The sequence below is a fragment of the Haliaeetus leucocephalus genome, unplaced genomic scaffold (genome assembly GCF_000737465.1).
Source record: "Haliaeetus leucocephalus isolate CR32 unplaced genomic scaffold, Haliaeetus_leucocephalus-4.0 Scaffold556, whole genome shotgun sequence".
NCBI lineage: Eukaryota > Metazoa > Chordata > Aves > Accipitriformes > Accipitridae > Haliaeetus > Haliaeetus leucocephalus.
In genome coordinates, this window is record NW_010972992.1 from 4,205,816 (window position 1) to 4,232,934 (window position 27,119).

Sequence of the window (27,119 nt, forward strand, 5' to 3'; positions counted from 1 at the left end):
GCGGGCGGGGCGCCCCCCCCCCCCCGGCGGCCCCCCCGCGGGCCCCCAGCCGCTGCCCTCTGCTGCTCGGCCGTTAGGAAGCCTGGAGCGAGCTGCTGGCTAGCACTGCCCGTCTTGGTCACTTACCCCTGGTTGGCCTGCCCGTACCCCTGCCTGCGTGTCAAATAAGAGCCCGTAACAGAGCCATCCAAAACGTAACGTTGCTGTGCGTTCCCTCATCCTGGCCGGAGGGGCTGAGGGGTTACCGCTCGCCATGGCGTTGCCTCCTTCACGGGGCGGGTGTGGGAGCCCGTCCTCCGGCACTGCTGGCGGGGTAGCACACCCTGGGTTGGGGCTCGAGCTGGTGAAGCTGTTGGTTCCAAACCTCTGTGTCCCCCGCCGCTTCGGTCTGGGATGCCAACTTGTGTGCAGTTGCAAAGCGTTTTCCCCCAGGCCGTGTGTGCATTTCTTATTTTCAGATAGCTACCATCTTATTTTTGTGGTTCATTCAAAAGCTGAATTCAGCAAGAGATGTTGCAGAAGGCCCCAGGTGAATTTCTTTATCGCTTTCTGATACCCAGGTTCCCCCCAGATTGATTTTGGGGGCTGTATGAGTGCTAAGCCTTGGTAAAAGCTTAGGGTAAATTGAATTCTCTCCATTAGGGCAGAGCAACTCCCTCCCCCGATTTGTCACTCGGCTGGGTTGGATCTGTAATTGAAAGATCTTCCCCTAATCTGCCTCACCTGCATGCACCCCTCCCCTGATCCCAGCACTTTGTGAATCTATCAAACTTTCCTCCTTTTGTGTGCGCGCATGTTTTCCTCCTCCTGTTAATAATGCAGCCGAAACTCATCTCCGTCTGTCCGTTCCCCTTCTGGAGAGGCACATTCTCTAGTCTTCACGAGTTCAGTGGCAGCGCACATAATTATGCATATAAGATATAAACAGAGCTGTTTAATTATCCTTCGCCACATCAGTGACAGAGTAATTAACAAACATTGCAAGATCAATGAGGAAAAGTGTGACCTTCAGTTTCCTTTGATAGGAAAGCCCTTGTCGTTTCCAGACACAAGGTGATTGTGCCTGGACTCTGTTTTTAGTTTGTTTTAATCCCCCCCCCCCCGCCATTTGCAGCTTTTATTTGCTATGAAAACTGAAAGGAGGGGAACTTAAATGTAAAAAATATGTTACCAAACTGGGGAAAATTAAAAGGAACTGAGGTTTCTCACTGGGGTAGGAGTTCTCAGTAAAATGCCTTTGTAGGGCTATATTGTCAAAGGATCATGTAAAAATGTTTATGTACGTTTATGGGGGGCTGAAGACTTATTTATGTTTAAGGCGGGTAATGGCACATGCAGGGTCCGGTTTACATATAGAGCCACATGGGATTTGACTTGCAAACAGACGTGCTGCCAGGTCTTGAGCGTCTGTTTCAAGAACCCTGTTGTAAATGTCGTTCGCAACATTTCCCTGGAAAGCACAAACTGAAACATCCCTTCCTTTGGAAAGGACGAAGTTCTTTTCCTCTTCTTTTTCTGTCAGTGTTCCAGAAAATGGGTTTTAAGCTGTTCATCACCGAGTCCTCTCAGACTTGGTGTTAGTGAGTGCAAGTTAAGTTTATTCCAGCAAGATCTGGAATGGCCTGTACTGAAAAGGAGTTTTCCTGGGAGTTGGGGGTAGCAGGAAGCAGTCAGATCAAAGGAAAGGAATACAGCTCTGTCCTCCTGGTCAATGTGGCTTCAGAGGAGTCGTGGCAGGAACCTGGTTTTGAAGGTTCTGAGCACCCGTTGCTCCCTCTGAGGACATAGAGGATACAGAGCTGGCAGTGCTCAGCAGCATTTAAAATTGAGACCATACTTCTTTGGTCAGCTGGAAACTTGGGTAAAAAGCAGGAGCCACACAGAAAAACGGATCCTATGTCTAACTGGCTTTCTTAATCAGTAGGGAAAGCCATCCTAATTATATGGGGCTGAGAAGGGCTCCTGCTTCCTGGATTCCTGGTGTGTACACACACTGCCTGCTTGATGGGACTTCAGCTACTGCTGGTGTCCTCTACTAACACCTCCTGTAGTCTAATGCCAAATCCCTGCCACCTTTGTCTCCTTCCAGGGTCAGATGCTTGTGTGTCAGGCAGGAGTTTCAGAGACTTGCTCCATGCTGTTCAATCCTCATGCTTTGAAACAAGACGGAGAACATGCATGTATGGCATCCCTGTTTCTTTTTCTGAGACACCCCTTGGAAGCAAGGGACTAATGAGTCAGTGCTCAGTCTTGCCTTATGTGCCTCCCTCTCTGGTACAGCTAGGAAACATGTTCAGGAGTCTCAAAGCTGGCATCTGTCAGGAGATGTGTGTCAGAAGCTGATCTGGATGTGCAGATGTGTTTCTTCATTCATTCATGCACCCTCTCCTGCACACTGGCTGACCCATAGTTCTCTACACGCATTTATATATAGCATTTAGATTTCCCAGTGCAGTTTCTGACTGAAATCCCTTTCCACAATCTCTCACTGATGCACACATACCCAGGGAGATTTTCCTATACAGTCCCAGGTTCTTTGCTCTGTTACTTACATAGTGGACTAAAGTAGTCACCAGGAGCTTTCCCTTGTACAAGCTTTCAAAGTTTTCCTTTCTTTTCTTAGCCTGTTGGCTAAGTCCTTTAGAAAGGGAATAGTGGACCTGTTTTCAACAAGGGGGGGTTTCTCTTCATAATTTCCTGGGGAGACTCCACTTGGGAGAACATGCTTGATGAGTGCCAGTTTCTTGCTCATAATCCTGTAGCCCCCAAGTCTACATGTTTTCCTTCCCAAGCAGAATAAAGGACAGAGCCCTGGCTGGGATGTCCCATCCCCCAGTATCCAGACCTTGCACTCCATTTGGGCTGTTTTGCTTTTCCTTCCATATATAGTGAGCTGCTGCAGGCTATTTTTAGCCCCCTTTTTGCTAGCTTCGGATCCTTTGTGATACGATAGCTGCTCTGAGACACACAGATCTCTGCTCTTTGGCAATGCCCACAAATGGAGAGCACTGGCAAGGGGAGAGGGAGCTCTTTTATTATCACATAGAAAAGGAGAGACAAATGTGGTGCAGGGAAGGGGGAAGAAGACCCAGGGACAATGCTTCCTGTGCCTTCCAGGGCTGTGCACTTGTCACAGGGATTTGTTTCCCAACTGCTGTCCTGCTTCACTTTTGTCTGTGTGTGGGTATGGGGAGGGTTTTCTGTTGATTAGGTAATAATAATTACCTCCTCACTGTTGTTTGTATGTGAAATGAGTTGGCTGGGTCTCATACCATCTTCATGGTGAGACAGCTCCCTTCCATAAGGTGCCTCCACCAGAAAAGCCTGTAGCCTTCTGGTTAGCTGCCTGTGCAACTAAGTGAAGGTTGTCTTGGCTTTAGGGGATGTGTTGGTGGGCTCATGCTGGGATGAGTGAAGGTGTGCTTGCTAGGCAGTGAGTAGTGGGAACTGGCCAAGGTTTCATCTCAAATGTGGATGAGGAAAGACTGAGCAGCACTGGCAAAGCTGTTAATCAGGGAGGGTATTGTGATCATCTGGAACCGAATTTGAGCAAAGGAAAAGCATAATGCAAGGTGTTTAGAGGGATGAGGTGATTAAATCTAGGGCAGTAAAACCTGAACTCAAGCTTAGACTTTTGCAAAGCTCAAAAAAAGGTCTGAAAACTCCCCCTTTCCTATGGTCTTGGGGTTTGCATCTAATTGTTTGCACCAGTTGGGGTCTTGCCACATGGGTACCAGCGATGCTTTCCAAGACCAGGTGTGCAGATGAGAGAAGTTTAAAAAGGAGCTGGTCTCCTACAGCATTTCATTTTCTACAGTGTTAAAAAGAAACTAGTAGGTTTCATTGAATCTTCTCTCTGGATTTGTAATGTCTGTGGGGCCTGAACCGAGCTGGGATTTGTAAAACTGATTTGAGATGTGGGATTGAAAAAGAGGGTCTCCCATCTTTTTTCGTGTGCTGCAGGTTAGGATAAAGAAGGAAAGGGGTTGGCTGGCTTTCAGGGCAGCTGTTAAAGCTAGTAAAAATCAAACTTAATAGTTTAATTTCCTATCAGGTCCTCTCTGTGGTATTTTTTCTCCCCTTGCAGTTTGGCACAGGTTGGCTAGAGTTTTTCTGTGCAGTGCTTGGAAGTCAGGGCATTGTGAAGGAGGCTAGGGGATTGGTTTACAGGTCCAAAAAGAGAGGAAAAGCAGAACAGGGAAAGCAGATTTAACAGAAACAGGGAAGTGTTAGACCCCATAGGGATTTCATGGGTTTAATCCCTTTTGTTGGGTCATAGGGTTACACTGAAATGGAGGTGGAGAAGAGAGAAAAAGAGGTAAAAAGGAGAACTGCTTTAAAGCAAGATGAAATTATTTAATATGTCTGTGTGTGAAAGATAAAGTTGATGGCTTTGGTAGGGTGTTGGAGGGGCCACAGGAGAGGGTCAAGTGGGGAAGCACAGATGAAACGGTCCTACCTCTGAGGATGGAGTAATACAGCCTTTCCTTGTGACAGGTCTTGTTATTGGACACTGTGAGGCATGATTCTGCATTTAACATCCTTTAAGATTAATACTGACCCATGAGGTTGTGCTACAGAAACCTGAGTGAGACACTGCAGGGGCATTGCCACCCATTCTGTAACTAACAGGGTGTTTATTCTGAAGTCAGGCATCCCCAAATCCCATGCAGGATGCTGGGCCTAAGTGCCCAGAGCTGGAAAGTCATTTTGGGCTAAACCAGATCCCAGTACATAGCAGGTGTGTCTTTGTCCTCCTGCTTGCAGGCTTCAGGCATGATCTTCGCATTGCCTTTCTCATGTACCATGTAGACAGGCAACTAGTGCAGCCACACTTCTGCTACATGAACACAGCTATGCCAGGCAATATTGAAACAGGAATATGACCTTCATGGTCTTGCACATTTTAGTGCCCATTGCAGGCAGTCTCTTCCTCTGTATAGTCCTGTGGAAACTGATTTGTGGAAGCTGATGGCTATTGAACTTCGACTTTGCTCATTGACTGGGTCTTGTGTGCACAGAATTGCTCTCGTATGTGCGTGCCTGTGCGTATGGCATCATTAGCTGTCATCCCCTAAATCCTAAGGGTCTGTTTTCATGCTTTGGATCTGCTGACCTGTTCTGTGGCTATGTCTTGGTGCCTTCCTTTTCCACTATGTTTCAAGGCAGTGTTGATTTGGTTTGAGCGGGACCCAGTGCCCAGAACCTCCATTTTGCTGCCAGTGTACCTGCCTGTGCTGGCTCCCTGTGAACGAGTGTGCTTGCCCATGAGAGCTAGAGTGAGTGATTGGAAAAGATGACGAGGGAGGTTTGAAGGACTCCTGCACACAGTAAATCTTTACTCTGCAGGAGAAAGCAAGAGGGAGAGGAGGAGGAGCACTGTGTCAGACTGAAGCCTAAATGAGTCCAAGCTGGCACGTCAGAGCAATCTTTATTTCCTCCTTTACACTGATATTGGGTGACCTCCAGATGTGTGTTCTTCCCCTCCTGGTGGCCTGTGAAACTGCCTGAGGGAGTAGGGGAGGGAGGGAGGAAGGGAGGGAGAGATCCAAGGAAGGACAGCTTTTACTCATTCTTCCTCCGTATAATCACGCTCAGGTAGGCTAACCCCTTCCTGCCCCTTCCCCAACCCATGCTCCAGAGAACAGGCTTTCTCCCCCACTGTGGGGCCCACATCAGGACAACAGCTCTTTCTGTTCTCAGTCGAAATCCTGATGGAGAGGAGGCTGTTCCTTACCTATTTTGCACCTGTGTGGACTTTTCCCTTTCCTCATCTTACTGGAAGCTGTTCCTGGCTTCTCAGGAGACCACCTGTAGGTTTCCACAGCCTTTGCTGAGCTGTGGCCCCTTTTTGTGTGGAGAGTAGTAGCTCTCCAGTCATTGGGATTGAGAAGGAAGGGAGCAAGTTGGGTGAAAAGAACTCTTACAAAATTGACAGGGAAGGGAAGGACTGCAGTAGCTATGGGGAACTATCCTGTCTTTGTCTTGCCTTCTTTTCTCCACTCCTCCCGCTGCCACTCCTCACTGCCAAGCTTCTCATGCATATAGCCTTTGCTGCTCTTCCCCCACCTGAATTCATCTCCACCTCTGCATCTTTCTTTACTCTGCACTTTTCCATTCTGCCCTCCTCCTGCTCCACTCCATACATTGGCTTGCCCTGTCTCCCTTATCTGTTTCACACCATGCTGTCCTGCCTGCTCTCAGCCCTGCTGTTCACCAGCACACATAGCATATCTCACATGTTTCTACCCTCCCTTACACATGCAGACATACTGCCGTCTATCCTCTGTGCACCTCCTTCCATATACAAACACACGCAAGGACAAAACTGTACAAACCTCGGCATATTGGCACTGGTCTCACTTCCAGTAAAATTACTTTTTCTTCATATTAGGCCAAGGCAAGAGTGCAGAGACATTTATGAAACTTTGTTTAATGTACTGAAAAGCCATCGGCTAGAACATTTAGGAAATTGATTTTCCTGGCATTGATGAACTCTTTTTATTTTACCCCAGTATTAATTACTTTTTTTTTTTAAACAAATTAATTTAAGAGTCGTAAAACCTAACAAGTGAGCCAAACGTCAGTAGATCATGTTCCCCTCTCCCCTTACTCCCCCTCCCTGCTACTAGTGCTGGTATAGGAGGAGAAGAAAAATCAACGCCTTGCGTGACTCTCTCACTTTGGTTCTCTGTAGGGGAAGCTTCATCGCTGCGAGATTATGCCGCCACCACCATGAATGAGTTCCTGGGCATGTTCGGCTATGATGATCAGAACATGCGGGATGAGCTGGCCCGCAAGATCAGCTTTGACAAGCTGAACGCTGCTACCTCAGAGGCCACTGCAACTGCTGCCTCTCTCCCTGGCGAAGACGCCATGAGCAAACGAGCCCGCTTCTCCAAGTATGAGGAGTACATCCGCAAACTGAAAGCTGGAGAACAGCTCTCTTGGCCCATGCACTTGGCCAAATCTGAGGAGCTGGGCTCCAAGCTGGGCAAAGAAACTTCCTCAGTGCTGGCACAGCCCATTCGGGTGCCAGGTCCAGATGCCTCCATGCTGACGGAGACCAAAGCCACCATCTTGCCGCTGCCCTCTCCCAGCAGTTCCCAGATGCAGGGCCTGATGTCACGGGCCTCCAAATATGACTTCTTCATTCAGAAGCTGAAGACGGGTGAGAGCATCAGGCCGCAAAATGGCAACACTTACAAGAAGGCCTCCAAGTATGACCTAGAAAATGTCAAGTACTTGCACCTTTTCAAGCCTGGAGAAGGAAGCCCAGATATGGGAGGAGCCATCGCCTTCAAGACAGGCAAGGTAGGCCGGCCTTCCAAGTATGATGTGAGGAACATTCAGAAGCTTACTCCAGTAAAAGCTCCAACACCCAGCCTGGCCCCTGCTCCCCTTGCCAGTACCCCCAGCAGCACTCCTGTGGCTGGGCCAGAGCAGTCCGTCTCATTGCCATTCAACACTCCCGAGTACCTGAAATCAACTTTCTCCAAGACAGACTCCATCACAACTGGAACAGTCTCTACAGTAAAGTAAGTGCCCTCCCACTTTTCTTACCTTTGTATTAGTGGGGGATCATACCTAAAGTCTGTGTGTGGATCAGTGGGCAATTCCAGTTCATGGGATGATAAGTACTGCACTGTTCGTGTGATGTTTCTTTTTGTTCCCTGTTGGAGTGTCTGCTCCTCTGTTGCACCTTACATCTCTTTTACTTGCACTAAGGATGTGGTCTGACATCAGCAGTCACAGCCGTGAATCCAGAGCACACTAGCTTCTGGGTTCATATGTTAACATGAGAGATGAGGGAACATGGTGCTGTCAGCACTCTTGAGGTCAAGGTTGTAACTACTTTCTCCTTCTTCCGGTTCCCCAGGCATCCAGCTGTGTCTGCAGGAGAACCTGATTCTTGCTTCCATCTAACTCAGTGGCAAAACTCTGCTGATTTTACTGTTAGCAAGATGGGACTTTTTGTTTGTCCCAGAACTTAGAAGACATTTTGGTGACTAGTTCCCATCAATTTTGATAGGAGTTAGGCATATATATGTTTCTGTGGGGCTGGGCCTGTGTCTTCTCAATTTGCTTGCTCCTTACACAAATAGAGGTGATTCAATTACCCCTCAGACTGGGCAAACTCATTAGCCCAATTACACTAATAACCTCCTACACATATGTTGCTGGCAGTCTCTGCAATGATGCCATTGACTGAATGGAGATATCTGAAGGCCTTGCCAAACCTGGGATTACTTTTTAATGTGGCTTCCAGAGGTGGTAGCTATAGAAAAGCTACATAGGTATGTGAGGCTGCAAGCAGGGAGGAAGGGAGGGACTTCTCTGCTTTCTTGTCAAGTTTTGGATTTACTTGTTTCTCACTGTGGACCTGGGGTTTTGAGCTGTGAATTCCATGGGGTCACTGGTAGTAAGTCTAGGACCTCTGGCCTGCACTTCTGTGGCAAATGCCATCACATCCACCCTACTATTTTGCCCTCTTGTAAGGAAGAGGGCTGGTTTATGTTTAGTATGTGGACCTAGGAGGCCTTGGGCTGAATCCTAACTCGAATGCTCTTTGCAGTCTCAGGCAAGTCTGCATCCCCCACTTTCCATGTTTCCCCACCTGGGAGGCAGAGCTAATGATAGCTGTCCTCCACGTGAAACAGTCATTTCCCAACTGCCTGCAGACAGATTTGGGAGCTCTATGGCTAAGGTATATGGGAAAGGGCAGAGGATTATTAACATCTGCATCTGGCCCCTGCTCAGGGTGAATGCTGTATGTGCTCCACATGGCAGGCAGGGACTCCTATTACTAAAAAACACTGTGTTGTAAATATTCCTGTAGGCACAGTGCCTTGTTGTGATGGGCGACTTGGCTAGGGACTCTGTGCCTGAAGAGTCTGCAGAATGCTGAGCTGCCTGGAGTTCAGTGGCCATCCTAGAGCTGTGCTTGGTGGGCTGTGAGCCTCTTCTTATCTGCTTTGGTGTTGCACTGGGATCCCAGTTTGATTTCCTTTCTCTTGTTCATTTCCTGCCACTTGCAGATGTGAGTTTGCAGCACCATGGTGATCCCTCCTCTAGCCACAGGACTTCCTCAACTGGGGCATCATGATGGGGTTGCAACAGGAATGGAGGTGACCAGGGCCTTCAGCCTGGCAGTTCCCAGTGTCCTGATCACACATTGGAGTACAGAAGGGGCTCCGGTCCCTTCTCCTTCAGGCTGCTTACTAGATACAGGCTTTTATGATAAGAGAAAGCAGCCCATTAATAGTGCTGGAGGAGGAAGTGCTAACTGTGGTATCTGGGACCTGGCTTTCCATTCACAGTCCCCGCTGGGACCAAATAACCTGGCAGGGATTACCTCTTACTCTCACATGTACGCACATACACCCTAGCCATGGGTTTAAACTCTCTAACATCTAATGCTATTAACGTGCCCTGAACTAATCTACCTTCTTCAAGAGAACTCTGTGCAAAAGTGTCCTTGTTTAAACCAGGCTACAGAGCTGTCACGATTAAGAGTGGAGGTTGGGTGCGGGCAAAACTGAGAAGGAAGACTGCGTACAGCCGGTCTGGGATTGTGTTGTATGCCACTGTCTTTTAGGTAGGCTGGAGTCTGGCCCTGTATCTCCTTTTCCTCTTGCTGAACTCACTGAGGATGCAATTTTTGTCTGCTTCCTAATGATGTTAAGTAACCCAGGCTTATCTGACAGTTGGGTGTAGTTGGGTTGGTTTTCTCATTGATCTTTGCTGCCCCATCTGTCTATTGGAGTTGGGGTACCTGTGTGAAAAAAAAAGGCAATTAAAGCCCCATCTAGGGGGATGTAGCCATGTTGTCAGTACTGGGTAGCAGTACACTGTGCCTGCTGGTACATAGGAAATGTGTGGTAGCTCACAGCGTGGCTGAAGCATTGAGACTCTTCTCCCACAGTTGAGCCTAGGGCAGACGTGTCTCAATGGCCGTTCCATGCACATAAGGACAGTGTTGCAAGGTGCTTCAGGCAAGTGTTTGTTTTCATGTGGCCATCACTTGTTTGTATATAGGTATTTAGTTTTTTCTGTGGAAACAGGTTTTCATGGTTGGTCTTCTCAATGTCTCCAACACACTGACCTGCAAAGAGGGAACATGCAGGAGAGGTGGTAGGTAGACTGTGTGGTTCCCTAGGACAAGAAGGTACCAGATTTGAAGGCTAAGGGGGAGGGAAGTTCAACCTTTGTGTGTCTTTGCTGTGTGCTTTTCGCTGGGCCCTCTCCTGGTGTGTCAGTGGTGTGTGAGAGAAACAAGGAGCTTAGACTGTGCCCTGTTCCTGCCTACTAACCACCTCTGCCCTGTGTGTTTCTCATTAGGAATGGATTACCCACTGACAAACCAGCTGTCAGCGAAGACGTAAATATTTACCAGAAGTATATTGCCAGGTAGGCAAAACTCTTGACTTTCCTGGGGGGAGGGCTGGAAGTAAGAGGGTGGAGTGGTGGTGGGAGAGATGAGGTCTTGTCCATCTGGATCAAGTGTTAAACCAGTCTTTGGCATTTCCATTTCCCTCTGGCATCTGTACTTGCTCTGTTCCCCTGCTTGGGAGAGCAGTAGCTGCGAGAGGTGTACAAGCATGCCAAGAGCATGCTTGGCTCCCCAGAGCTGTTAGACTTTGTGACAAATAGTGGAAAAATGTTTCACTGCAGAAGTCCAGGATTTAAATGGGAGTGCGGTCTCTTGACTGTTGTTTTTTCTGTCCATTGCTATGCTGTCTCCAGCCTTTTTCCTCTACCATGTCCAGTGCCTGCAGAAGGCAAGCAGAGAACATCTCACCTCTGAGACTCTAGGCTGGAGGAATTCACAAGTGGCTCGAGTTTAGGCAGGTCTTGGCATCAATGTGGGATGTTTATCCTAGAAAATTTTGCAGCTCATTGATACGAGAAATCCTCACTGAATAAGGTGCAGGCTAGGGCACCTTATCACAGCCGTGGGCAAGCTTAGGTCAGGAATGAGTGATGCTGAGAGGGAGCCCAAGGCTGTTGCGGTGAGATGGAGTGAGTAATGCCATGAGAGCCAGAGGGACAGAGGAGATTACTGCATAACACCTGCCTGTTTTGTAGGTTATGGTGTAAAGGGTCCATCAGCCTTTTCCCCGGCCTGTTGAATCTTCCATCTGTACTGTGCGAAAACTCACTACGAAAGCCCCTTGTATACAGAAGGACACCAGTCAGGGAAGCAAGAGAACACTTATATCCAGAGATAAAACTGAAGGGTTTGTTCCCACCAGCACTTGGGCACTTATTAACAAGAGGGGAGGGAAATGTGTACTGTGCTTTCCCACCTTGCCAGGGTCTACAGAGCCTCTCTGTGGGAGGCAGTCAGCTGCTAGGAAGGTGCAAGGGAAGGTCTTAGCACCTCAGCAGGGGAGAAGGGTGGGAACAGTGCTCTCCCTAGCCAGAGAGTAGAACGAGAGGCGATTTCCTTTCCTCCCTTTTGCCCAAATCCCTGATGTATGAGAAGGGGGCAGAAGACCACATGGGAAGAGTTGCACCACCACATGCAGCTCCTCAAGCAGCAATGCCTCTAGTCATTGCCTGTGGCAACTCACTGCCTCCTGGGAGAGTATAGGAATGAAAGTGGGGGTTTAAGCCCATCTTTGCATAGGGCAGAAGGAGCAGCACCCTTTTATTGCTGAGATTGCAGGAATCACAGAGGTTGCAGTGAGAGAGGAGATGCCACCCTTTTTGTCCCCAGTTCCCCTCTCAAGCACAGAACCGTATAAACACTTCACCCACATTCACTCTTCACAGCACTCTGCAAGCCCCTTCCCCTGGGTCAGGCAGGTAGCTGAGGGAGGCTTGTGAGATAGCTAAGGGACACCACATCCTGCTTAAAAAGCTCCGCAAGCCGCCCGTTGGCAGCACAGCCACTTCCCTTCAATTTACACACAATTTTAAAAACAGTTTAAAGCCTTAAAATCAAGGGGTGGGGGGAGAGAGACACGACACTCTATGTCTGTACTGCATAATTAGCTTAATGAGTTTGCCAAAGCCACTGCCAAAAGCTGCCCAGGAATAATCCATTCTCTCACACAACAAAACAAAACCTCTTACTTAGCTAGTTTGGGTTGGGTTGTTCCCCCCCCCCCCCTGTATATTTATAATTAAAAAAAAAAAAAAAAGACCACAGAAAAAATTATTATTATTATTATTAGTGCCTCAGCAGATGGTGCTTCTGGCAGCACTTGCTTAAATATTTATTTCTGTGTGGGTTTCCTCCCCCCTTGTAATTGGGGTGGGTTTTTTTTTTCTTCCTTCTTTCACATCATCGTTACAGGGTAATGAGTCTGTAAACACTCTCTAAGCATGCTGACTTCTTTATTTATTATTTTTATTATTATTTATTTATCTTGGTTTTTCTTTCTAATTCTTGCCAGATGAAGACTAGTTCTTTCTGGCAAAAAAAAAAAAAAAAAAGTGAACCGATTAAAGTAAGGGGAGGGGGAGGAAAGTAAGGGAAGGGGGAGGGGGTTATTCTTGTGAAAATGAATCTATGTGCCTGTATGGACAATTTAGGAGTTTGGATTTGCATATCAGTGTGATTAGATGGTCTGTGAGTTTGCTTGTTTCAGGTGTGTTTGTGTCTGTTCGTGTGCATGGAAATTGTGGGTATGTTCATGTAAATTAAGAGGGGTGTTGATGTACCTTCGAGTATGTGCATGTAAATGTGCGCGTGTGTATGTGTGTAAGTAAGTGTGTGGTGTGTAAGCTTTCCTGTTATGAAAAAGCTAAACAGATGCTGTGCTTTAAAAATTAATAGCTTTGAACTGTTTCAAGTGTCAGAAGAAACACAGGATAAATATAACCCTTTAGGAGCCTAACCTTACAGACTGAAAGAGCAGAATTTCCCCTTTGTGCTGTGCTTGCTGCTTCCCTCCTTCCCCAAGTGCACGGTTTGGTACAACACTTGCCTCTCCCTTCCTGCACTGTAGACACCACACACACACACCTTGCTGTGGCACGTGGAAAGGAGGGTAGGAGTTTGAAGTGCTACAGTGCTTGTTTAGCTGTTGCTTTTAAAGCTGAGCCTGTGAGTTACTCCTCCTAGGATGTTTCAAGTAACTCATCCCATACAGTCAGATCTCTTCGGTGTCTGTCCCTTCTTTTACTGCAGTTGGCATCTCTGGTCATTTTGCATCCTCACTTTCAATAATATTTTAGACTGCTTTCCCTCAAAGGTGTGTATTTGTCAGCAAGGTCTTTTTCTTTCTGTTGTCTCTGCCTGGCCTGCACTCCACAGTTCTCCAGCCCTGCACAGCTCTCTCTTCCCCATCTCATCAGTGGAATAAGGAGGAAGCTTTCCACAAAGCAGTTTCTTTCCTTTAAAGCTGCTGGTAGTGTGCTGACATAAAGCCCTGGACTAGCAGGACCAGTTGGTGCGATCTGCTGCAGAGCTGCGTGTACCTAGTTTAATGCCATGGTGACTCAGGCTGCTGCCTGCGCCCTGTACTAGCCTCACTGTTGCCCAGGTGTTGAGCAGGAATTGCTTCCTCTGCTTTCAGTTCCACACCTTTGTTTGTGCAGCCAGCCTTGCTGTTTGCCTTGTGGTTTGTTTCTTCTCCGCTGCTGAGGTTTGTTCCAGTTTCTCAATCACCTGTTCTGACGTGATCCTGATTTCCTGCAGTATTTCTTCTCCTTCCCCAGGGAAAGGCATGTCTGCTCCTGGCATCTGTCCCTGTCTCCCTTTGTGAATGCTGAGGCAAAGAAGTCATTTAATTTTTTAGCAATGTCTATCTTTTCTGTCAATTAAGTCCCCTTTCTTTCTCCTAGAGGCCCTGCTGTCTCCACAGTTGACCTCTTCTTCCTTACTGTGCTTCAGAAATGCCTTATTTAGTGCTGCTTTTCGTCACGACTTTTTCTATCCTGTAGCTTAGCGTTACCTCACCTTATGATGATCCATAATCTTCCCTGCACCTGCCCCATTCCTTGATTGCCCCGGGACCCCCTCACTCCTCTCATTTTTCCTTTTTACCCATTGCCCTTCCTTGTTTCTTTCCCATGCCCTTTATCATATGCACTCCTGCTGTGTTTAGCACTAAGTGACATGAGGAACCTTTGAGGAACCTTTGAGCAGATGGTACTTTATCTTTGAATGTTTCCCCTCTGAGTCCCCTGCTCTCTACTGCTTTTCCCTTTCAAGCTCTTCAGCTCTTCCAGGGTCCTCTAGAATATACATCAGAGAATTCATAGCACTGATTAGCCCGTTACTGGATCATCCCCTCTTGCCAATTACTGACGTGTCTATCAGTCAATACAGTCTATGTACTGCCTGTTTGTATGTAGATATTGTATGGCATTTCTGCCTTTCTGGGTTTTTTTCCACCCTGTACGTCAGAAGTTTCCAAATTTGCCGTGTGGAGTGCTCAGTGGTGGCCTGCAGAAATGGATTGGGTGCTTGTTGTTGGCTGTGGCTTCCTTTAGTTGCGCTCAAAGGCGGGCTGACAACCTTGTTCTTTTGCACTGCACTATTTTTTGTTGTGAGCAAATACTGTATCCACAGGGAAAATAATGATTAGCAGGGCTGTCATGCATGGGAGAAGATGCACACACAGGGTTGAGATGGTCTGCCTGTAACGCTTTGTCCCGTTCCTGTTGATCCATCTCGCCTGTCTTTCCATTGATCTGTCCATCTTATTGAAAGTTCCTATGTCATCTTGCCATGATCATCATCTATCTGTGTGGTTTACCATCTAATCCACTGGTTTGCAATCTTCTCTGTAGTGTGACACCATACTGTGATAAAAAAAGTCATGAGACATAACCTGTACAAACAAATGAATGCCTGAGCTTTTCTGAGGCCGTACTAGATGGGCGTATACCTAAAATTTAGAATCCATATTTGACCGATATTTATTTGTCTCCTTCTGGCATGGGAGATTTCTGAAACTCACTGCTGTGGTTTATAAACTCACACATGAGAATTTTAGAATTGTATGATATTTAATTCAAGGAACCCTCCTTTCTTACTCTTCCCCAAGTTAAGCAACTTACATAATGGAGATGAATTTCAAAGGGAAATAAAGACAGATTAGGGATGTACAAGACCTCAATGATCCTGCTCATGAAGCACCTTTAAATAGTGACAAATAAGAAAAGGAAGGCAGGAGGGTCAACATCCTTGGAGGGGATAAAGGAGGTGGGGTTTAATGCCATAAACATGGGATGAAAGCAGAAATGGGATTTACTTTATTTGTGCCTTGCTTACAGGCACTACTGTCACGACACTGTTTTATTCTCTTTCCCTTTCTTTCTTCTGTCCTCCTCTCATGTTTGCAGGTTCTCTGGCAGTCAGCACTGTGGACATATACACTGTGCATACCAGTATAGAGAACATTACCACTGCCTTGACCCAGAGTGCAACTACCAGGTAAAAGAATGGTAAAAAGTTTTCAGCACAGCTACCTGAGTGTAAAGGGGTACAGCCTAGGGGAGATGTGTGTCCTCCTGTGCTTTCCTCCCCCATGCATGCACATGCCTCTTCACTTTTCCGCTCTGAAAGAGGGCAAGATGTATTTTGAACTTAACTAGATCCCTATTTTGTTCCCATTTAACCCAGTCTAACACCATTTAACCAAACCCAGACCACTATAACGAAGAGCAGAACATAGATCAGCTCAAGTCAGTGGGAACTACTCCAGATTTACATCAGTGAAACCAAGAGAATAAATTCTGCTGTGTTACAAATTGTGCCTGAAACTAGGGAATGCTGATCTGTTAGTCTGTCTCTTTCCCTCCTGCTGCCCGGGTGACATTGTAGCGGCAGTATCTGCAACAAAACACCCAATAAGACCAGCAGCAGTCCTGGATTTGTGGGGAAAGCGTGGGGGCAGGAGCATGTGCAATGCTGTAATTACTGGGAGAATTGCCAGGGTAGCGACGTCAAGCCAGCGGAGTCACGTGCTGTGTTTGTTTACCCTCTTCCCAGGTCTGTGAGTTTGACACTGCCATTTCTGTGGTCAGGCTGTATGTGTGTCAGTGGGAATCCCAGAGTTTGCCTCTACTGTGCATCAGACACAACTTCAGCCCTACCCCAGGAGACCTTTGGGTCTCAAAGGAATGAGTCTGACCACAGCATAGGAAGTTGTTCTGGATCTGCTGAGCTTGACTGTGGGTTTCTATTGATCAAAGGAGAGTTTGTCTCAGGGATGGATGTAGTGGTCCTCCTAGCCCAGCATTTGGTAACCGAGATGAGTCTGTCCCAACTGTAACACGGATATCTCTGAACCAGAAAGAGAGAAACACAAAGGATGGAAAGACAGAAAAACCTATTATTATGATTGGCCTCATGATTATTTCCTAAGGAGTCTGGAAGCTGCTTGCAAAGGAGCTGTCTGGTCTCGCAGGGAATAAGGATTTAGGCTGCTTTTTAAAATGCAAATTATTTTACGGCTGAGATATATTTTAGAATAAGTAACGCTCTGTAATAAGTGGGCACAAATTAACGATGATTGGCAATAGCAATCCTGTATGTACGCCCTGGGAAATCATACCTCCAGCCTCCAAGGGATTCCTGTTGAAATCTATATCCATATATTCCTGTGCCAATACCAACGAGATTGATCAGGATTGATATTATAGGAGGAAAGAGTGGAAGCGATAATCATTTGTTTCCTATGAGGGAGACTAGAAAAGTTGTTAAACATTAGAATACAGGCCTTTTCAATTACTCCTCAAAATAAATGGATATTGATTTCTTTTTAAAAAAATCAGATTTACTTTCCCACCTTCACTGTTAAATATTGATGTCTGTGGGAAATAGAAATGAAAAGCTTCATTTTAAAGGCACTTAGCCTGCTCTGACAGTGGGGTACCCCTTCATTACTTCAAGCAGGTAGAGAATGAAAAGGATATTCTGGTCATACAGATGTAGCTCTGAGCTCTACTACCATCTTTTTCTGTGACTGGAAGAAAGTTCCATGTCCCTGTTTCCCTAATAAAGCCATCCTACCTTGTAGGGGAGGCAGAAGACTTACAATGGGAAGATACTATAAAAGAGCAGAGTATTTTTCCCAATTTCTAGTCTGACATGAATGTGGCAGCCAGTGTCTTGCTAACCACTACAGTGAGTGATTTGGAAGCTTGGATTACTCTCTTGTAGGCTGTTTAGTTCACTGGTTTGCTTTCTAACTATAGCAGTTCTTGAGATAGTAGCAGCTAAAATTATGTTAGAAGAATTGCAGTCTTAAAGCTGCATGAAGCATATTCTGGACATCACCCCAGTGTCATGTTTACTCTACAACTTTTCATGTGTATATACTTTCCATTTACCAAGAAGATACATGCACACAATTCCTCTTTAATCTGACTCTCTTGGAGTGATTACTGCTAAGCTTTAAACTCCTGGTACCATAAGTTTATTAACAACAACAAAAAAACCCACCCTGTCCCCAGGATTACTCACCCACTCCCATCACGTGTCTCACTGTCTGTCTCTGTATCTCTCCAGAGATTCACTAGTAAACAGGATGTGATTCGGCATTACAACATGCACAAGAAACGTGATAATTCCCTCCAGCACGGCTTCATGCGCTTCAGCCCCTTGGATGACTGTAGCGTGTACTATCATGGCTGCCACCTGAATGGGAAAAGCACACACTACCACTGCATGCAGGTAACAGATGGACGGGGGAATAGCACACAAGGCAGATGAAGAGCCACTGTTCGAGCTGTGTCCTTTTCGGGGTGGACTGAAAGGATTCTTGAGTTTAGGCAGCCCAACACTTCCTTGTTAGAGAGCAAGGGGCTGTCCTGAGGCAAAGGGGTGACATTCACAGCCTCTCTTGCTCACTTCTGAATCAGGCACCTCTTTGAAGAGTCCGAGCCCTCTCCTCACTATGCTTGCCTTGCCAAGTGTTGGGAAGGGTGAAAGGAAGCACCATTCTGTTTTTAGAAGCCTTGCGCATGCAGTGAAGCAAAGCAGGTCTCCAGGTTTTCTCACAGTCTTGGACTTCACTTGTTCAAACAAGCCCCGTTCTCTGAGATTCAGGGACCTCTCTGTGATGCCACTGCACTGCCTCTACTCAAATGTGATCTGTCACTACCTTGAAATCAGACTTTTCTGTGACACATCTGCCCTTTAACACTGGGTTAATTTCCTCCATAATTAATTTCTAAAGTAATTAAACTTTACTGTCACATATCTAGTCTTAACACCCCTGGTTCTGCGTCTCCTTCACCGGTGGTACTTGTCTGTGGTGTAGGCTGGGAGCTTTGTTTCAAGAGCCAGCCAGGCTTCAAGAGCAGCGTAACCAGAGTTGGAGTTGCTGCACGGATGTAACTGTGATGCATTTACTGTTTTTAGACACGGGCACACCAGATTGTTTGGGTCGTACCCTGATCATTCTTCAGATTAGAGGGTTTGATATGTACTTGTTCCATTAGAATTGTGGCCTAAGCCATTGCCATGAGAATGTGCTGTAGTTACAAACAGAATAATCAGGCAACCCTTAGTGAAAGCTTTTCTGTTCTGAAAACTCAGGTCTCGCTTCCTGCCCTATCCCAACAGTTTTAAGACCCCAGTTAAAGTCACAAGGCCTTAATCACATGCTTAAATGTTTTGCTGGGATAGACTTCAGCATATGTTTAGCTTGAAGTCAGGTATGCTTTCTGAAGTCAATGGGACTTAAGCACATACTTAAATGTTAGGCATGCACTCAAGTACTGTCCTGAATAGGGGGTGGTTTAAGCATGTGCTTACAACATTTGATAAATTGGGAACTTCATGTGACTTTCACTTGAGGACATTTTCTGTTATGCTTCCATAATATTGGTTGTTTAGCTTCTTCAATTGACCAGGATGGGATTAGTTTAATTTTTTATTTAGAGTATGAGGAATGTTTCACAGCTTTAAGTCACTCCGAGTTCGAACAGAGACCCTCATTTACACAACTATATATGGGTAATTCCATCCTGTGCCCACTGTCTTCCAGTAAAATAATGCCCATGTAAGCAGTGTCTTACAGGAAAGGTGTCTGAATATAAACTCCCAATTAAAGAAAATACTGCTTAAATGGCAGAATTTGTGCCATCCATCTCATAGGGTTTTTTTTCTTTATGTCCATAATTGGTGTGGATGAAATTCAGTTAGTTGTTTATATAAACTGACATTTTTTTAGGCTTTAGCACCAAGAGCTGCATTGCAAATTATTCCTAAGGAGGTTTTTGTTTAATTCTTTTTTTTAATGCCATGCAGGGTCTGTCTTTTTTCAAGGTGTCAGTGTAGAGAGAGAGAGGCTCTTTTATATTGGAAATAGCTGGACATCCTTTTTTTTTTTTTTTTCCTGGGTATTTGTCATGGGTTTTGTTATTGCCTGTTTGAATCAACCTGGGCTGAACTAAGAGGTGCTGTTTTCGTTCTCTTCACTTCTGAGATGGTGCAGGCATTGGCACATGTTGTGCTAGAGAAAAAAAGAAAAAAAAAATCCTCCCTCAGCAGGGCTGAGGACGTTTTCAGATTCCAGTGTTTTTTTACTCAATATGGCAAAGTTGCCCGCTTTACCCAGAGGAAGGCAGGTTTTCAGCATTCCGTCCTCGTCACACCATTCCCATTTGCTGCATGAGTTTAAAATTATTGAAGTGGTAGTCTTGAACAGTGACGGAGGAAAAAAGTCACCAATGGTTTGCTAAGATCAGCTGAACATAGGGTTTATGCTTTGCTAGAATGAAACCTGTACATTACAAGCTCAAAAGATTGGCCTCATGTTGCACCACCCTGCCTTACCTCCCAGAAGGACTAAAGAGGTAAATAACTCATTCCCACTCAATTTTGTATTCCCCGAATAGATGAAAGTCCTACTTTGTTCTGTGTCACTCCAAGATAACAAAAAGCAATGGCTTTTTTCCTTAAGAGCAGGAACCCTGCTTACTGCCTCCCTAAGCAGGCATGATTATCTGTAGCTGGTCTTTTATCCCTTTGCATCCTCCCCTTTTTTTCTTATTGTTTCATGCCCAGGGTTGTTGGTTTTTTTTTTTCCACAACTGCTCTATCAGTCTTTAGATTGGGAATTAAAGTGATGACTTAATACTCCTAGGAGAGGTGCACAAATGGAACTATTAAATGTATGTGTGCTGCACATGTATTTATTATTGCTGGTAATAATGGTAGGCTGTTAAAACGCTGTACTGATGACTCCCTGTTTTGGTCCGGGTTAGGTGGGTTGTAACAAGGTCTATACAAGCACCTCTGATGTGATGACCCATGAGAACTTTCACAAGAAGAACACCCAGCTCATCAATGACGGGTTTCAGCGGTTCCGTGCCACGGAGGACTGCGGCACTGTGGAATGCCAGTTCTACGGGCAGAAAACCACTCACTTTCACTGCAGGTGAGACAGCAGGGAAGGGGGGGAATCCTGCCTCAGCATTGCATGGTGTGTTTGCCTCCTTCTGCCAAGTCATAAATTCAGGAGTGTACACAGGGACTTGATTTTTCCCTGCTGTGACCTTCTCAGTGCTGCTCTTGAGAGAACTCATGCTCCAGGGCAGATGTGATTTCGAGGATCATGCTGCAGACCACTCTGAAGGCAGCAGTGTGATCTGAGGTGATCCGAGGAAAGGGTACCCACTAGAAAATACATCCTAGAATCGTTTGGGAAAGAGATCACAGTCCTCTTCAGAATTCGACTGAAGTAGGCCATTAATATACTGCTAATGGCACTTCCATGCTAGTTTTCTCCAGCCAACAGTCAGCCAGCTCATCCCTTTCAGGGCCAGACTCTGCCTTCTGTACACAAATACTCTTCTATTGATTTCTCGTGTTCTCAGGGGGAGTAGGAAGGCACAGTTTGTACCTTAGTCCATTTTAACTGCTGTTTTGGTTGGAACTTTCAGTGGTGGGTGCCTGCATCCCCATGTTATTGTGGCTGTTCCTCGGAGTGGAGTGAGCTTCCCAGCTCTCTCACATGGCAGCATTTTTGCTTGCCTTGGTGTCACAGGTTTACCCACATAAAGCTCCTCAACCCCTTTGCAGCCAGGGCCATTGTCTCATACTGGCCCCGGTCCTTATCCCAGAGGGAGACAGGTGACAGCAGTTGCGTTGTGCTCCTAGCCCACACAGCCAACCACCCTCTCCTCCTCGATGCCCTTGCAGGCGACCTGGGTGTACATTCACCTTCAAGAACAAGTGTGACATTGAGAAGCACAAGAGCTACCACATCAAAGATGATGCCTATGCCAAGGACGGCTTCAAGAAGTTCTACAAGTATGAGGAATGCAAGTATGAGGGCTGTGTCTACAGCAAGGCCACCAACCACTTCCACTGCATAAGGGCAGGCTGTGGCTTCACCTTCACCTCCACCAGCCAGATGACCTCCCATAAACGCAAACATGAGCGCCGGCACATCCGGAGCTCAGGAGTGCTGGGCCTGCCTGCCTCTCTCCTCGGGTCCAAGGATAATGAGCAAGAGGAGTCCAGTAATGATGACCTTATTGACTTCTCCGCTATGAGCTCGAAGAACTCCAGTCTGAGTGCCTCCCCCACCAGTCAACAGTCTTCCGTTTCTCTCATAGTCCCAGCTGCACCGTCCTCTGCTGCTGAGCTGGCTTCCTCACAGGCCAGCAAGTCTGCCAACAGCATGACACCAGCCACCAAGATCTCTGGCCTGCTCTCCCAGGCTCTTCCCAGCAATATACCCTTGGCCCTGGCACTCTCCAACTCGGCACTTCCTGGAACAGCTGGATCCTTCTTCCCCATCATCCCCAGTCGGGTCTCTACATCACTTCCTGCCAGCTCAGCTAATCTGATGACTGCTGGTTCTTCTGGCTCCAATCCAACATCATCTGCTCCTACGGATTCCTCATCCCAGGCCATTTCAGGATCTGGTGAGCCAGCGGCTACTTCTTCTCCAGCTCCAGCGGCATCTATAATGGAAAGGATCTCTGCTAGCAAGGGATTAATCTCTCCTATGATGGCCAGGCTGGCAGCAGCTGCACTCAAGCCCTCTGTAGCACTTGAAGCAGGTGAGTTACCCTCATCAGTTGTGCTAGTGGTGGGAGGAAGAGCAGTGCCTGATGACTTGGAGAGGAGTGAATAAGAAGCCACCCAGTTGTCCGTGGGACTGGAGGTGGGGAGGAGGTGGTAAAGGAATGTAAATGGGAAAATAAATTTGGTCATGTCCAGTTAACCCTTGAAGAGGGCAGTCTTGGCATGGTTTCCTGTGGAGCCTGGCTATACCCATGTGGCCAGAAGAGACACAGGAAACACAGCTTTGCCCTCAAATGGAGTAAGCTCTTACCAGATCTGAAGGGTGTTGCCATGTGTATTGCCTACTGTAGGCTAAAAAGAGAGAGGCACTGTATTAAAAATGGAAATGAAGCAAAAGCTTGGCCAATACTTGCAGGCCACACAGCAGCCTAAGCCCTCTTCTGCAGACTGTATCGAGTTTTAGCTGGGCCTAGTGGTATTGATCTTGGAGCTCATTGCCAATTGTTTTTCTGATCTGGGGGGTTGGTTCCGTGCTCCAGCTCTGTTGTCGCAGCTGTGGGTTTGGAGATAGTGTTGGTACAGTCCACAAACTGGACCATTTTCCTATTCAGTTCTTGCAAGCTGTGCTTCTCTGTCCCTGCAGCTCCCTGAGGTGCAAGGGGCAGAGGCACCATGAGAGGGGTAAAAGATGGGAATGAGAAGTTCCCTGGGGCAGCCTGAAGCTCTTCCTGCCACCACCTAGACCTGGGGCAGGTTGTTGCCCATGTCCAGCTCTGCCAGCAGGGACGTGGGGCTCCCTGAAGAGCACAGGGTACCTCCACAATCTCCTGCTGAACATGGTCAGCTCATGGTGGGCAATGTGGTGTCATGGAGGGGAGGCTCTGCCTGGCTGCACCCCAAGGCATTGGGCTGCCCCTCAGCCTCCTTCCCCAGGGCATGGAAAAGCCAGAGCAGGCTGCTGGCCCATGGGTATGTGAGTGCTGCCCCTGTTCCTTTCTACCCAGCAGCAAATGAGGGAGTAGGACGAAGTGATCTGATTAAAGAGGGAGGGGAACTTTCACATAGTTTTAGAATTATTATTTGAAAAATTGTTTCCTAAAGCAGAGAAAGGTCATTGAGGGAACTATTTTCCTTTATTTTTTAATAAAATGCCACTTGCTGTCTGAGAAGCAGCTCGCCGTCAGCTGTACTGCCGGAGGGTAAATTAATATTTTAGTCACTTGGGGATTGTGGAAAAAAGCACTGCAGACATGTTCCTGTCAGCAACTTTTTTCCCTCCTTTTTTCCTTGCTGTTCTTCCTAATTTCTTTCTTTAATTTGTTGTCCGGTTTTCCCCCCTTCCCTCTTTTTTTTCTCTTCCTTTAATCTGAATTTTTCTTCCACGGGCTCAGCACTAAACCTTCTCCCAAAAAAGAAGAATTCCCCCTTTTTGTGGAGACAACGCGATGGTGGTGGCAAGAGGTCGCGCAGTTTGAACCAATCCCATTGGCTGTCACCTTCGATAGCCCGGGCAGGGCAGATGCTCCTGCTGGGCACGCGCAGTGGCGGGCCATCGCTGTCGCTACGGCAACGCTGGGATTGGGGACGAGAAAGGGGGCTTGACTAGCAGTCGAAAGCTGCCACATTGCCTCAGCATTAACAGAGTCTTTAATAAACGCTTAAGAGGCAGCCCCGCAAATTAGTTATGACAGTTTGTGCAGAGAATCAGGTCTCCCCCACGCTCCTTCCGCCCTTCTCCTTTAAAGGGCCCATAGCCTGGACAACTTTGACATAATTTTGCAATAATTATCACTTGAAGAATTTCCACGCTGGAGTGGACGTCAGAACCCATCATGTCAGCTTGGCAATAAACGCTGACCAGCAATCCCAGCACCTCCCTCCCCCCACACTTTTTCTTTGCTTTTTCCATTTATGCTCTGGTGCTAGTGATTTAACTTACTTATTTGCCATTGTAACGTCATTTTAGATCTACATTTTTCATTTAATTTTTGCATTTAATTTTGGTGTCTTTCTTGGTGTCTTTCTTAAGCAGGCAATGGACAACCAGCAGCTCCTGGACGGTTCAATCCAGTTCAGGTGAAGCAGGAACCTGTGGAGGCTATGGGATCATCATCCGCCACCAGTCAGGACTCCTTGCAGGAGCACAGCTTGGACCTGAGCGTCAAGGATCACGGGTGAGAGAAGTGCGCAGGCAGGCACACTTAGCTCTTTCCAGCATCAAGCTCTGAGAAGTTTCCGTACCTGTAATATGAGAGGACACAACATGTTGATGAAAGGCGATTTCACAGTGGCTGAATTGGACACCCCCAAACTGAAGGCAGGGAGGCTCTCTCTACTCCCCCTCAAGTGTATGTTCTCCAGATGTTTTTTTGGGCTCACAAGCACCTGCTGACTCTTTGACAAGAGCCTCACCTCTTGTGCTCCCCTCTGAAAAACGAGCCACTGGCAAAGCTCCTTCTGACACTCAGATATTCCTGCTGTTGTCATCAAGAGCTGATCGAAGGCTGCTTCAATGCCACACTTCAGCACACTTTTAGCAGGAGCATTTGCACTGATGTAACAGGGCATTGAATCGGATCTAAGAGAGGCACCTTCCAGAGAAATTGGACACAAAAAACAACTGGGTGTCAGGCTACCTCTGGTCTGGGTCTGGCATGTGCTAATCTATAGTTATGGTGATGAATCTTTGCACTTGTGCAGATGTGAATGCACCTGTCTCAAAACGTGTGTCCCACTTCTCCAGCATCTCTACTGAGAACAGGAGTGTTAGGGGATTGTCCTGTGTGGAAAAGCTGCAGAGGAACTGACACAGGGGATAACTGAGCCTATTCCACTTTGGCCTTTGTATACATACCTTTCCATACTTCATTTAAATAAGCCTCAATTTGGGACCCCAGCACTTGTAGTCAGCTACAACTATTACTGATGCATGTGAAATACTAAGGTTGTCTTTCGGCATGCTTAGCTGTGGCCATATGGATTGTTGCATTGCCTTCTCCACTGCAGAGGGGCCCTGTATCCCTGGCAGTACGAGTCTTCTGTCAGCATCCCCCCTGGTTTTGTGGCATATTTCTGAAAGTTGTAATGGGATGAAGCAGTAAAACATGGGATGGGTTGTGAGTCAGCTAATAAAAAAGTGTGATGGTGTGAACACTGGAGGAAGAGGTTTGGACTGTTTGATAGCTGAAAGTACTAAATTCTGCAGACTTGGGACCCTCTTTCTCTCCATCTTGGCTATCACAAGTAAAAGGCTTTCGCCTGCCCAAGGGAGGGTGGGCATCATTCTCTTCCTCTGGATGTAGCAGGTGAGGAGTGAGGCAGCTTGAAGGGAGAAGGATTAATCTCAGTGCTCACAGTCCCTGTGCACATCTTAACTAAACCCTGTTGGTTTGTGTGTTCCAGTAATGAATCAAATGGCCACACAGTCTCGGCAAATTCATCTCTTTTATCCTCGCTTATGAATAAGGTAAGAGCCATCCATCAAACGCCTTTCATTCCCCCCACCAAGAGAAATTAAAGCTGCGATGGCGGGGGGGGGGGTTGGGGGGAGAGATGCGTTTGTTTTTTAATGTTTTGCCTCTAATAAGATGAGTTTGTACCATTTAAATTTTGAGACCATTTTTCATCGGGTATAATTTCAGAGCCACTGCTTACGAATTAATTTAATGAACTGGCTGAAGAAATATATTGCAGCCTCTGACACCTTTTTTTTTTTTCTTCATCCTTTCTAGACAGAGGAGGGCTCCGAAAGACTTTTTTTTTTTTTGCTTTTCCATTTTTATTTCCAGAACCTGGCAACTTCTCTCTCGCTCTCTTTTTATAGTTACTCATTTTGTTTATTTACTTAAAAACATTTTCTTTCATTGGGGGAGGGGGAGGAGAATCATTTGTTTTTATGAAAGAGAAGAAAAAAATTAGAAGTTTTGAGCCAAAATCATCAATTTCTGTCTTTCTGGTGTGAGTAATGGTGTCCAACAGAGCCCCCTTTACCACGTTCTAGAATATTTATTTTAGATAATGCACAGTTTCTTTTTCCTTACTTTTTCCTTAAATTATACATCATCTCAAATATATATTTCCCTTTCACATGATAAATTCTACTGTACCAAGATTAATTTTGCTGTTGTGTACAACTGCAGTAGAGATCAGGGCAGCCTTTGAGCCATGCTTTAATATTCTACTGTGTGATAGGTTTTACAGGCATAACTGTTGCCATCCCCTTGGCTCTGGGCGTTACATGCATTGAGGCCATATAACCCTCAAGAGAGGGCAAAGTGACTTTGCCTAGTAATCTCTCGCCTCCTTTCTCTCTTATTTCATCACTCTTTTTTCTCTGTGTTTTCTAATTTCTGTGTTTATCCTTATGCCATTTTTCTCCTCCATTGGCTCTCTGTTACACTGGGTTTTTGATGTTCCCTTTTAAACTTAATTTCTTACTCCTTCCTGCCTATTGTCCCTTCAGTGATTTCAAATATGCAGCTCTTTCTCTAGCGAGCAAATCTTTTTAGTAAGTCTGCTGTCTGGGGTCCTGAGTCATTCTGAAGGCCCCAGCTCAGGGAAATTCTGTTTCAATAGATACTTCACTTGAAAATCTCCAGGAGAATGAGGTTTAAGCATATGCTTAGAAATAAGCATTTGTTTGTGTGCAGCCCGGCATAAGATTCTTTATGTTGTGCAAAATAAGTGTAGCACAGGCACAAAATATGAGTTCTTCAGGTTTATTCCTTTTTTAAAGAAGGAATGGGATTAACCAATGACATAAACCAGCAAATAATAAAGCCCACTGATTTGAAGGAGCCTATTCCAAGGCTAAGGATTTCAGAATCAAGCTAAATGTGCTGAGGGAACACATCACGCTTGCTTCTTCCTCTTGCTGCACACAATTTCTGTTCATGGAGGAATCGTTTACTATTTTTCTAGAAAAAAGAACCCTTTACAGAAATTGAATGCGCAGCAAACTGCAGTGGAAAAAGACAACCTGAGTTTCTGACTCCAGCCATAAAGAGTTGCGGTCTCCACATAGCAGCAGGGGCTTTACCTTCAGGGGGCATTAAGAAAGCCTCAAATAGCCAGGGTTCCTGTAGCGCATTGCAGTTTATTTAGGGGGCTGTCAGGCTTAATTAACTGATATTTATAAAGGGCTTCGAGATCCTCAAGTAGGTGGAGTTTA

The 27,119-nt window shown here is 46.4% G+C and overlaps 1 protein-coding gene across 1 annotated transcript in view; it reads left to right on the forward strand.

The window, feature by feature from the left end:
* CASZ1 (castor zinc finger 1) overlaps nucleotides 1-27,119 on the forward strand; it is a 78,793-nt gene that overhangs the window by 45,360 nt on the left and 6,314 nt on the right. Inside the window, exons 5-12 of the mRNA XM_010577330.1 lie at nucleotides 6,698-7,538; nucleotides 10,342-10,410; nucleotides 15,304-15,394; nucleotides 17,474-17,638; nucleotides 20,179-20,351; nucleotides 21,116-21,984; nucleotides 23,982-24,123; nucleotides 25,352-25,415. Of these exons, the coding sequence (XP_010575632.1) occupies nucleotides 6,698-7,538; nucleotides 10,342-10,410; nucleotides 15,304-15,394; nucleotides 17,474-17,638; nucleotides 20,179-20,351; nucleotides 21,116-21,984; nucleotides 23,982-24,123; nucleotides 25,352-25,415 (2,414 nt within the window). The remainder of the gene's footprint in view (nucleotides 1-6,697; nucleotides 7,539-10,341; nucleotides 10,411-15,303; nucleotides 15,395-17,473; nucleotides 17,639-20,178; nucleotides 20,352-21,115; nucleotides 21,985-23,981; nucleotides 24,124-25,351; nucleotides 25,416-27,119) is intronic.